The following is a 12189-nucleotide window of genomic DNA, read 5'->3' as shown; positions in this document are numbered from 1 at the left end:
GATTGGTTCTTGGCTCTTACACAGCGCCCCAGCCTCTTTCTGTTGTAAATGAGGTGGAAAGTGAAGCAGATGGTTGTGCAGTACTAATGTCATGTAGACTGTAGTGAAATAAAGTGGCATGTACTGAAGCGTTGACGCGTCCTGCACACGCATGTGTACAAAACAACCAAAAACGCTGCAGTCTGAAGTTACTCACAGCTCCACACTTTTAAACGTGTTTGGTTATTGAAGGCTGTGATTAATGGAGTATTTGTAAAATGATTTGATTCCATTATTCTCAAATGTTTTGTACAACTAATCTTGATTTTCCATCTAATTTAATCACCTGGTAAATGAACCGTCTCTGTCTCAATGTTTTTATTATTCATTTCTTGTGAAAAGGGATGTTTTTCCTCTCTACTGTTACCTTGTTGGGCTTCCATCGCTTTTGTCTTTGCAGGTATAAAAAATAAAACTGAATGAACGTAATGTTGTGACCGGAGGTCCGACAAGCTAATCTTAGGCTACGTTCACACTGCAGGCGAAAGCGCATTAAATCCGACTTTTTTGACCCTCTGCGACCCATATCCGATCATGGTGTGACAGTGTGAACGGCACAAATCTGATATTTTCAAATCCGATCTGGGTCACTTTCATATGTGGTGCTGAATCCGATACATATCCAATGTTTTAGAAAGCTGCTGTTTGATGGTCATGTCGCATTAAATCCGTCTTTTACGTCACTGACACAAGACAGACGCTAATTATCAGCTCCGGAGAAGACATCGCGAACGCTTCCTGGACATCCGGTGAAACTGTTGGGAAGACAACGTTGGAGAAACGTGAACATTTTATTTGTTCTGTATAATCTGCAGATTCTGACAGAAATCTGCAACTATCCTTTGAAGCAGCGCTCCTCTAAAACAGATATAAGGATCATTATTAGGTTATTTACATTATTATGTCAATAACAAAATAACTTAAAGCAAAAATTGGGAAACGTGAAGTTCGAAGTCTTTACATTAAGGGCCATCAGTCAAACAATACTGTTGCTCTGGGTCTAAACAGAGCGCGTTGTGTGTGACGTCTTCTTTTGCGCATGCGGCCGCTTTGAGCGTCACACTAGAGCGCGTTTGCTGTCGCATTTTATTTGTAGTGTGAACGAGCAGACAGAAAAAATCGGATTTGATCAAAAAATCTGAATTGAGCATCAAGACCTGCAGAGTGAACGTAGCCTAAGATCCTGTCATAATTGTGTCTAAAGTTTGCAACCTGCCACGAGACTCACTGGTAGTAATCTCACTGATCTTGGCTTATAGTAAACGAGCTTTCCCCAAACATCAAACTGAGGACATGAAAGGGTTTCTTTAGACTCCGTCTGGACGTGAGGTCTATTCTTGTTCCTTGTGTGACCTAACATAACTCATTATTGCCTCGTTGCAGCTGCTGAAGTTCTCATTAAATCACCAAAAAGTTTCAGCTTGAGCTTTTGTTCAAATATGCAGCTGTGCAGAATAACAAGCAAACACAACGACTGATTTCTGTCTGTCACTTAAACTAAAGCGCTGGTGGAAAACTGTGATGCACTAAAGTTATAAAGGACCTTGTTTTATTGAATCTTCCTCAGCATTGATTTTACTTTACATGAGATTTTAGGGTTTCGAGTTGATGAAATACAAACTGTCCCACCGCCGACTGCAGCAGCGCCTCAGAGTTCATCCACAAATAACCAAACGCCCCAGACAACTACGCAGAGACGTCCAAGTCAATCTCCAAACAATCTGTGCTGCAGTCCAGTGATGTGTGACCAAGCACAGACAGATCTCAGTTGTGCCACTCTCTTAGGGAAAAAAATGATGCACGTCTCGGACTGACCAAATGACAACCTGCGCGCCGCTAAGCTCCGATGCACCGTCGAGCCTGAGCGCACACAGCGAGATTTCTGCAACCAATTAAGCATCAGAGTTTTTGTCTCTGAAAACTTTTCAGAATTCAAGGTACTTTGAAAACCCTACAGGGAGAAATCGTTGCAGGATTTTTCTGCTTTGGTTTCGTTACGCTTGAGCAGAAAGTGCTAATTGGGGGCAAACGAGGTCAGAATATTTGGATCATTCAGCTTTCATTCAGTTCAGTTCTCTGGTTTACAAAAACAACACCAGGGTGACAAATATCAGGCTCATAACAGTTAATATCCACATTTAGTCTTCAATCATATCAGTGTACTTATTATTTCTGTGGAGCTTAAAGTATGCAAGCATGAGAGCAGCATACTCAGTGCTGAAAGCAGAATATCTACTAAAGCAGCGGTCCCCAACCCCCGGGCCTCGGACCGGTCCATGAGTCGTTTGGTACCGGGCCGCGAGAGTTGAGGCTCAGGTGTGAAATGTATAGTTTTCAGGGTTTTTATCGGTTTTCAGTGTTATTTTGTTATCGTTTTATCGTTTACTTGGTTTTCCTGGGTCTTTTCACGTGTGTTATGAATGAATTTTCTTTTTTTCAGTACCGGTACTAGTTTTATTTTGTTGTATTTATCCGCGACACCTTAAAGGCCGGTCCATGAAAATATTTTCGGGCATAAACCGGTTCGTGGCGCAAAAAAGGTTGGAGACCGCTGTACTAGACTGTTTAACTCCTCTCTGGAGGGGAGAGGGAGGACAAAGGAGGGGGGAACAACTAAGCTGTAGTGCCTCTTCACTTCACTGTGCAATACTTCTGTTAATAGTCAATGGTGCAATAGACCTCAATACTTGAAATGTGCAATTTCACTTTTATTTTTATTCCTATTTATTCTATTTATCCCCTTTGTATATTTTATTTATATATGTCTCTGTATTTATATATGTGTATATATATATATATATATAATTAGGGATGCACCGATACCGATACTGGTATCAGGTATCGGGCCGATACTGTAAAATGTGTGTGTACTCATACTCGTAAAAGTTAACCGATACCATGAACCGATACTAACTTATTTCATTAATCAGAGGGTGGCTTGTCATTTCTGTTGTAGTTTTTTAGATTGGCCACTAGGGGGCCAATTATTATTTTATTTATTATTTATTTTATAATTTTTTTATATTTTATTATTTATTTAATAATAATTATTTTGTTTGTTTGTTTACAATATGGACACTCTGCAATAATTTAAAAGTTTAATTTATTCGCAGACCTAATTTGTATTTATTTTATTCCAAACAGAAGTGTTTATTTATTATTCTGAAAGCTCGAGACAGTGCCAATAGTTCAGTGATATTTTGTAAAATTACAATGTGGAGACTCTGCAATCATTTAACAGAAGTGCTGCTTTTTCACTTGAAATTTTTTTGTGGTCATTTTTATTAAGATTTAATTTTTTATCGGCAGAGAATAAAATAAAACCTGTCTTCCAATTCATTGCATTTGTGTGTGTGTGTGTGTGTGGTAGAAGTATCGTTTTTTGTACTCGGTATCGGCAAGTACTCAGATCCAAGTATCGGTATCGTATCGGTTTGAAAAAATTGGTATCGTTGCATCCCTATATATAATATTCTGTAACTCTGTAACTTCTGTCGGTGCTTTTTTGGAAACCGAATTTCCCAGAGGAACCCACCCGAGGGATTAATAAAGTTTTATCTTATCTTATCTCTTATCTTACTAAAATACACAAATTACACAACAAAATGATCTTGCTCGCAATTCTGAGGCTGTTTCAGTTTTAACAATCACGTCGCTTATCGTGAAGTCTTTGTTTTATATTCATAAATCATTTCTTTACCAAATGCTACAAACCATGAAGCTGTTTTTTGTCACTAAGCCAAATCAACCTATCAGCACACAGGAAGGCTGCATGTTTGTTGTCACCAGCGCCTGACCTGTGAGCTTTTAGCCCCGACTCAGCATCTTCTTTGTCTTCCTCTGGTGTGTTGGGTTTGATGAAAAATTAAATGTAGCAGAATCTGGATGATTCTGAGGAACGAAAATGCTGCTTTTGTTTCTGTAGCTTCAGTTTCTTTAGAAATCTGGACGACCACATTTCCAGTTTGTGCCTTGTTGATAAGAGTCAATAACAGTGGTGTAATCCAAGCTCAACAAGAACAACTTTACAAGGTCAACGGGTTAAACAGGAAGGATGTGACTGCAGTACGCTGGAATCTCTGGGGTTACGCTTAAAGAAACACACAGAGAGATTCTGTAGCACAGCCGTAACACAGTGACTCACAAAGGGCCATAAATGTGTTTCTAGTGACTCACAAAGGGCCAAGAGACTCCCAGACTTAAGCTAGCAGAGGCACAAAGCTTCTCGTGCTTCTAGCTGTCATTTCACTGCAGGGACTTTCCCCAGGACTAAGAAACTTAGAAAGATATAAAATCCTCTACCTGTGTTTACACTGGAGCCGCCTTGGGCTAAACGTCGAACCACTTCTACCCAGAACATGTTTTTCTCTGTCGATTAATACTTTCTGTAAACGCAGGAACGTTTAGGTCGGGGTTTATGGCGCTCAGCATCCTGAGCATTTATTTTAGTTTCATTTGTAAACTCTGCAAATGCAAACAAGTAAAATACACTGTTTTTGTTTAGAAACATTATTAGGCTGTAAATAATCTAGATTTTATTTCCAACCCTGACTATAATCCTCTAACACCATGATACAATTACCTAAATCAGTTCCACATGGTGATCTATTAAAATGAGTTATTGGTTTAATCTGAAGATCCACAGTGTAATCGTCAGAAATGGGACTTGATGTGATTATACTGACGATCAATCCCTGCAGCCTGAAGAGCATCTTGGCAGAATAAGTGGTCAGAAGGCAAAAAGCATCATTTCTTATTATATCTTTACTTTAAATTATATTAAGACAGCAAATCCATTGTTTTGTTTTAACTACGAGGTGGCTTCCCACTGATTACCTTCGGGTCCGTCAGAAGAGTCTGCAGACAAACATCTAATTTCATTTCTCAGGTTTTCTACATCGATTGCAGATTGCATCCTATTTGTGTGACCTTGTTTTTCTTACCTGAATAAAAGATGTCACAACAAAATAAAGTGTTTTGTGCACATTTTGTAAAAAATATTAAGACCTTTGAAGGAAAAGTTAATTTTGAGATCACTGATCTTGTAATATTCACCAGCCCAAACATGTCTAAGGCAAATTTATAGAAACTACAAGATAGTTTTAAGTTGAACTCAAATATATTTGACACCAGTGTTTTCCATTACGAGGTGTTTCAAACAAGGAAAAGTTCAGCTACAAACAAACAATATCTTAATCATAGCCCTAGATGGGTCACCAATGACCTGATAGATGTCCATCTGATCTTACACAATGCAAAGTTTTGCCCTATTTTGGAACAAAAAACGTTTTTCAAAAATTCCTGGTTATAGAATCAGATTGTATCTAAAAGTGAATCAAGTTCAACCAGTCCCCATATTTGTTCAAATCCGTCCCCAGCCTTTCAAGGATGCTATCAAATGGATGATCACATGACTTCCCTGGAAGAGATAACAATCTGGTCTGGAAATAAAAATCATATATAGCAGAATTTGGTAAAAACTTTCCAATCCAACAAATTCAGTGTCCACCGAAACACAGACAAACCAAGGTTTCCTCTCCAGCAGCGAAAAATGTTTTCTCTAGTGAATACTTAAGAATTGTGAGTCGTCATAAGAAAGCATCATTTTATCATACTGAACTGGTGTGACCGGAGCCGCCTACACCCTACAACTTAGCAAGTGGACTGTGTGTGTGTGTACACATCCATACTTGTATTACTGATGTTGTGGGGACATAAATCTATTTAATGACTTGCGGGGACCTCAGGTTTTGTGAGGACCAAAAGTTGCCTGTGGAGCCATTTGAAGGAAATTGCTGTTCTAGATTAAGTTTACTCTACATCCAGGAAATTAAAGTAAGACAGTTTGATCTCCTCTGAAAAGATGGAAACATGACTGTGTCTGTGCATGGAAAAAACAGAAGAGGGTAAGCGACCATGTGGGTATTCTGTCTGACACTGAAATTGCAAACCAAAGCATATTCTTGAATAATAAATTATGTATCGACTCACTCATCCGTCCACTCCTCCATCTCTTCCTCAGTACTCCCATACATCCATCACTTCTTCATACCTCCCTAAATCCCCTTCATCTTCGCGTCTATCTGACCCATTAATCCGTCCGCCCGTGCCTCCCTCACCAACATCTCTGCCTCTCCTCCTTTCATGCTTCCTTCTGTTACCTGATTTTCCTCTGTCTATAAATCTGTTTGTTCTGCCTTCATTAATCATTTCCTTTATTCTGCCACTCTCCTACTACTTTCATCACTGGATACCTGCATTATTTTGTTCTGTCTGCTCCATCTATCATTTTCCTGCCGTCTTGCATATTTTATGTTTTGCTCCCCGTTACGGTTCATCTGAAGGACCTTTACAGTGGTACGTGATTTCCAGCAGGATGTTAATTATCATCATTCTCCAACAGCTTACCTGGTTTCCTGCCAGCAGTACAGTTCCCGGAGTCGGGCTGGGTCGGTATGGAATAGTCGCTCCTTTTGGTGGAGACTACAGATAAAGAAAAGACAGTCAGGGGTGAGGTTATAGGCACAAACATATGAAGAATGTTAAGGTGGTGGTGGTCCAATTATGTGTTGGCATCAGTGTTGGGAAGGTTACCTCTAAAATGTTTTCCACTACAGATTATATGATGAATATTCTGAATACTTTGGATTACTTTATATATTTACTTTTTATATTATCATGCTTTTTACAACTACATGAATGAACTATTGCTGTGTGATTTATTACTGTTACTGAAGGTTACTCTCCACACCAACACCAACCAGATGTTTAAATCATAATATAAATGAGTAACAGTAGGTAGACATTAGGTAAGGCTGCACTTTTTGCAGTGATCTCGTATATAAAACAGGTCCGCGGCTCCAAACCGTAGTAAAGGGACCTCTGGCTAATACGTCGGGTTCGTGTCGGGCTCATAGCTGAAAACTAGCTTTACTTTGTTGTCTGGGTCAGGTTTGCTAGCGAGAGACAGAGAGAGGCGTTGAAAGGCTGCTCCAACGGGACTTATTGGTTCGGAGGAAAACACGAACATGGTGTACAGTCGAGTCTTAATAGCTTACTTACAGCTGGGCTCGTCAGGCTCTCTTCTTGGCTGCAGTGGTTATTATTATATTTACATGCTTCCAGCTCCCGTTTCTGCTCGGTGACAGCTCGTACTTTCTTTAGGGCTATGCCTGTAACACTCTGCCTATTGCCTTCATATTAAATCATTTTTTGAATAATAATTTTTAAAAATATTTCTTCACGTCACTATTCGGGGCACAAATAGGGGTGACATGGGCCGCGAGATTGAGATACAGACATCAGAGCCTCTTAATGTGTGTTTTGTTAGGGTTTCCACCGGCGTGGAATCACCAAAAATAGAGAGGACATAGCCGAACATATAAAACGGGAAAATACCGCCGTGTAATCCATTTATTTCAACAAAGTAACTGTATTCTGAATACCACCTTTTTAAACGGTAACTGTAACAGAATACAGTTACTCATATTTTGTATTTTAAATACGTAATGCTGGTACATGTATTCCGTTACTCCCCAACACTGGCTGGCATCTGTGAAAACAACGTCAATAGAAAGTTAATTGTAGTGCTGAGATGTGTTCTTACCATTTTTTCAGACACCATGTGCGTCTCACTGTTATGCGAGGGCAAAACCAGCTGCTTTATATCTTTAGTATGAAATCAGTGTTGAAACATTGGAAGGCGGGTGTTGGAATAATAACTTACAAATCTGACTTCCCATTGAGGCGCTTGTGTTTAATAGATTGGGTTTAACACTAAAAACTACTTGGTTAGTTTAGGGATGAGCTTGCGATATGGGTTAAAGGTACTTTTTGTCATTACCCTGTTTAAATTTTAACCACCAAGGCAACATTTTACCATTTTTGGATGTGTCCTGTGGTTTCCTTGACTTTTGAGGTGGGAGATATCATCAACCCTACCCTCTGAGACTGGGCACCAAACCCCAAGAACAACCGGTGCGTTGAAGGCCTTGAGTGCGAGAGCGGCTGACCTGAGATAATGGATAACAGCTCTACCCTGGATCCTCCTGGCCGATTACGAAGACTACGTGAAGCATCCTCTGAACGTCTACTAGAAGATGTGACATCTGGACAATCCCTACTGCCACTAGAGCAGTGAAAATTTGCGATAACGATATAACTGATGATATAATTAATAATAATAATGGATGGCACTTATATAGCGCTTTTCAAGACCCTCAAAGCGCTTTACAATTCCACTATTCATTCACTCTCACATTCACACACTGGTGGAGGCAGCTACAGTTGTAGCCACAGCTGCCCTGGGGCAGACTGACAGAAGCGAGGCTGCCATATTGCGCCATCGGCCCCTCTGGCCAACACCAGTAGGCGGTAGGTGAAGTGTCTTGCCCAAGGACACAATGACCAAGACTGCACGAGCCGGAGCTCAGCAACCTTCCAATCACAAGACGAACTGTAGTGTAGTGCAGCAGAGGAAGAGACTCGTAGTGATAGATGTAGCGATACCGAGTGATAGCAACATCAAGAAGAAGGAACATGAGAAACCTGGGAAGTACCAATGGCTGAAAGAGCAGCTCAAGAAGATGCGGAGGGTGAAGGTACCCGTTGTAATCGCAGCACTCGGTGCAGCGACCCCAAAGCGAGGGGAGTCACTCCCGCAGATCCCAGGAACAAAATCCGAGATCTCTGTCCAGTAGAGCGCAGGACCCTCAAGCTCCCAGGCCTCTGGCTGAGGACCTGAACTTGCAGTGGGGGATTTTTTGTTTTTGGACATACACATTAACAGTAGTGACGACATAGGAGTGGTAGGTCCACTTCACTGATGCCATAATCTAGTCTGCTGAGACCTGCAGGCACAGGACACCTTACACCTAAATGAGTAAATGCTAAAATGCTAGTGGCTAAAAATATGACAACAAACACCTTTGGACTGCAAAAACCATCAGTGGTTATATATTAAGGGCACTAAATTGATTGATTGCTGATAGTTGCACCAACCGTGGTCACCCAAAAAATGGTGGATGGCAGTACTGGCTGCAGGAGAACAGCAGAACCTCTAACATTACAGATATGCTTTTATGTTTTTCCAACTTGGAAGGATTTAGTTAAAAAGACTATGAGATCTTTAAATGCATAAAGCTCATCATTTAATATGTGATAAGTTTTGCTGCTGAAAACTATCATTTTTTATAGAAGCAGAAGGGCTTCAATACTTCAGAGGCTGGGAAACAACCGTGCTTTATATTTAATTTGGGATATTAAGCCTATTAAGCCTGTACAGTACATTCTCTGAGTGACTGATCATCAAGTGTCGGCTAATGTTTCATCCATTTTTATCTTATTGTGTGTTTGGTGCAACAGGGAGACATCAAAGGGACATTAAGCAGCAACATGAGTTTATTTCATTATTGCTGCACAACATCATAAAAGCCAAGCGCCTCTTATTTAAACTTGCTGTGCTGCTGGATTGTTGTGTTTGTCTGAATTGCTGATGCGGTTGAAATGAGGGAATCACGGCTTTTCCTGCTGCATGCTGAGCGCTTTTATTACACAGGCACTCTACTAATGTCATATTCATCATGCTGCGATCCACTGCAGCTCATTAAGTTCTGGTTGTAGGATACACCCAGAGAGTCTGGGCTAATTGTTTTAGCTGATGAGATTCTTAATGATGACCTGTCTGAGCTCAATTTAAATATGAATACGTAATCAAATGAAACAAGTTTTCACATATTCGGCAAAACATTTGGTTTTGCAGAAGAGGATTCCCCCTCACACTCATTCACAGTTTGCACAGAGGTAGGTGGGGTGACCGGTGGACCCCAGAGACTGGGATTTCTCACATCCCGGGCCCTGTTGATAATTCATATTTACTTCAGCCTTTATATTTTCCATTTATGTGTGCATTTTAGAAATGCTTTCTCTTATAGTTTTTATGGTAATAGTAGGGCAGATACAAGAAGGTAATCTGTGGAAATCGCTTAATTTCCAAAGTAATGTCCAATATCCATCCCACTCTTGTATCAACTGCCACAAACGATTATTTTGATAGTCGACTAGTCTAATCGACTAATCAGATCATGCATCCATTGGACGTAAAACTACAGCTTATTGCACCAGCATGCATCTGATCTTATATAACTATCATTAGCTTACAGCTTGAAGTGTTTAAGGTATGTGCTAACTAACAATAAAGACAAGATGATAGTTTATTAAACCTTTAGTGAAATTTGCAGATTGTAGCAACAAACCGAAAGGCCCCGAAATTGTGTGCAAGTCATTGGTGACAAAGTCCATTGAAGACGAACATTTTTTTTTTTGCAGTACTGTAACGTAACATTTACAGCTGTCAATATGAGTAAATAGCTCGCTGTTTATGCTAATGTTAGCAGCTAACTAGCCAATTCGCTTACTGAGATGACTGTACCACTTCGTCATCAGACGCCATGACGTGCTTCCTTTTCAGATGCTCATGCATCGCCGTCGTGCCGCCATGGAAGGCAAGATTTTGCATTGGACATTATTCTTCTTTATGCTCCCAGACTTAACTTTGGCATCCTTGTACATGCAGTGCTGCCATCTTCTGTTTCAGTCCGTTATTACCCTCTTAAATCCTACTACTCATTCCAGCGTCTTTCAGGATCTTACAAGGTTAAAATGACGCGTCGACTATTGAATTAGTCGTCGACGATTTTGTCGACTAATCGTGGCAGCCCTAGTATCAACAGCACTCAAATATAAGTAAGTGGGTAACAAGAGGCTAGAACTGGGGTAAAAATGTGCAAACACACACGTCTGTGAGGCAGACAGAAATATATCCTGGTAACAATGTGATAACCTGCCATTATAATGACGCAATGCTGATTAATGCTTTAATATATGAGGATATTGTTCCTACCTCAGTACCCCACTATTACTTTACAGTTTAAGTGATACATCTATTTTGTCTTCGTGGAGTTTTTACAATAAAAAGAAAAAAAAGGAAGTTTAAAAGTACAAAAAACTGCAGTTCCTGTAATGTCCACTTGAGGCAGTGCTAACTGACTCTCGTGCCTCCAAAATTTCACCAGAAAAAAAAACAAACAAACATATTTACACTTTATAATATAACAACTAGGGTACCAACGATACCAATTTTTTCAAACCGATACGATACCGATACTTGGATCTGAGTACTTGCCGATACAAAAAACGATACTTCTACCACACACACACACACACAAATACAATTAATTGGAAGACAGGTTTTATTATATTCCCTGCCGATAAAAAATAAAATCGTAATAAAAATGACCACAAAAAAATTTCAAGTGAAAAATAAGCACTTCGGTTAAATTATTGCAGAGTCTCCACATTGTAATTTAACAAAATATCACTGAACTATTGGCACTGTCTCGAGCTTTCAGAATAATAAATAAACACTTCTGTTTGGAATAAAATAAATACAAATTAGGTTTGAGAATAAAATAAACTTTTAAATTATTGCAGAGTCTCCATATTGTAAACAAACAAACAAAACAATTATTATTAAATAAATAATAAAATATAAAAATTATAAAATAAATAATAAATAAAATAATAATTGGCCCCCTAGTGGCCAATCTAAAAAACTACAACAGAAATGACAAGCCACCCTCTGATTAATGAAATAAGTTGGTATCGGTTCATGGTATCGGTTAACTTTTACGAGTATGAGTACACACACATTTTACAGTATCAGACCTGATACCCGATACCAGTATCGGTATCGGTGCATCCCTAATAACAACTGTACGTGGGATAGTTTGTCTTTTTTTTATTTTTAAATGTATTAAGGCTTAAAGTTGGGGACATGGGCGCTTTGGCTGAGAGCTGGGTGTCTGAGCAGTTCAGGTACTTTATATAAGGTTGGGAAAACCTGCAGTCAGCTGAGACTGAAAACACTACGTCCAGAATCAACTTTTTTCCATCTACATTGGCATTTTTGTTGCGTTCTGAGATTTCGTTCCCTCTAAACTCACTGTGGAATTAAGTGAAGCTGCGGCAGAAACCTCTACTCTACGTCCGACAACAGGACTTCACAGAAAAATAGATTTCTCATTCATTTATCCCAACGTGTTGTTTGGATGCATCACTTCCAAGCATGCACTGGGTGGACGGCAGGGAGAC

The 12189-nt window shown here is 39.7% G+C and overlaps 1 protein-coding gene across 6 annotated transcripts in view; it reads right to left on the bottom strand.

Annotated features, from left to right (window-relative positions):
- The window catches only part of pcbp4 (poly(rC) binding protein 4), a 204145-nt gene that overhangs the window by 44932 nt on the left and 147024 nt on the right, over nucleotides 1-12189 (bottom strand). For all 6 annotated transcript variants that reach the window (XM_085160428.1, XM_085160424.1, XM_085160425.1 and 3 more), the window contains one exon: nucleotides 6448-6522. In XM_085160428.1, coding sequence (XP_085016554.1) covers nucleotides 6448-6522 — 75 coding nt within the window. The remainder of the gene's footprint in view (nucleotides 1-6447; nucleotides 6523-12189) is intronic.

The sequence above is a fragment of the Neolamprologus multifasciatus genome, chromosome 5 (genome assembly GCF_963576455.1).
Source record: "Neolamprologus multifasciatus chromosome 5, fNeoMul1.2, whole genome shotgun sequence".
Lineage (NCBI taxonomy): Eukaryota > Metazoa > Chordata > Actinopteri > Cichliformes > Cichlidae > Neolamprologus > Neolamprologus multifasciatus.
Note: the sequence above shows the minus strand (reverse complement) of the source record. Positions and strands in the feature narration are given on the sequence as shown.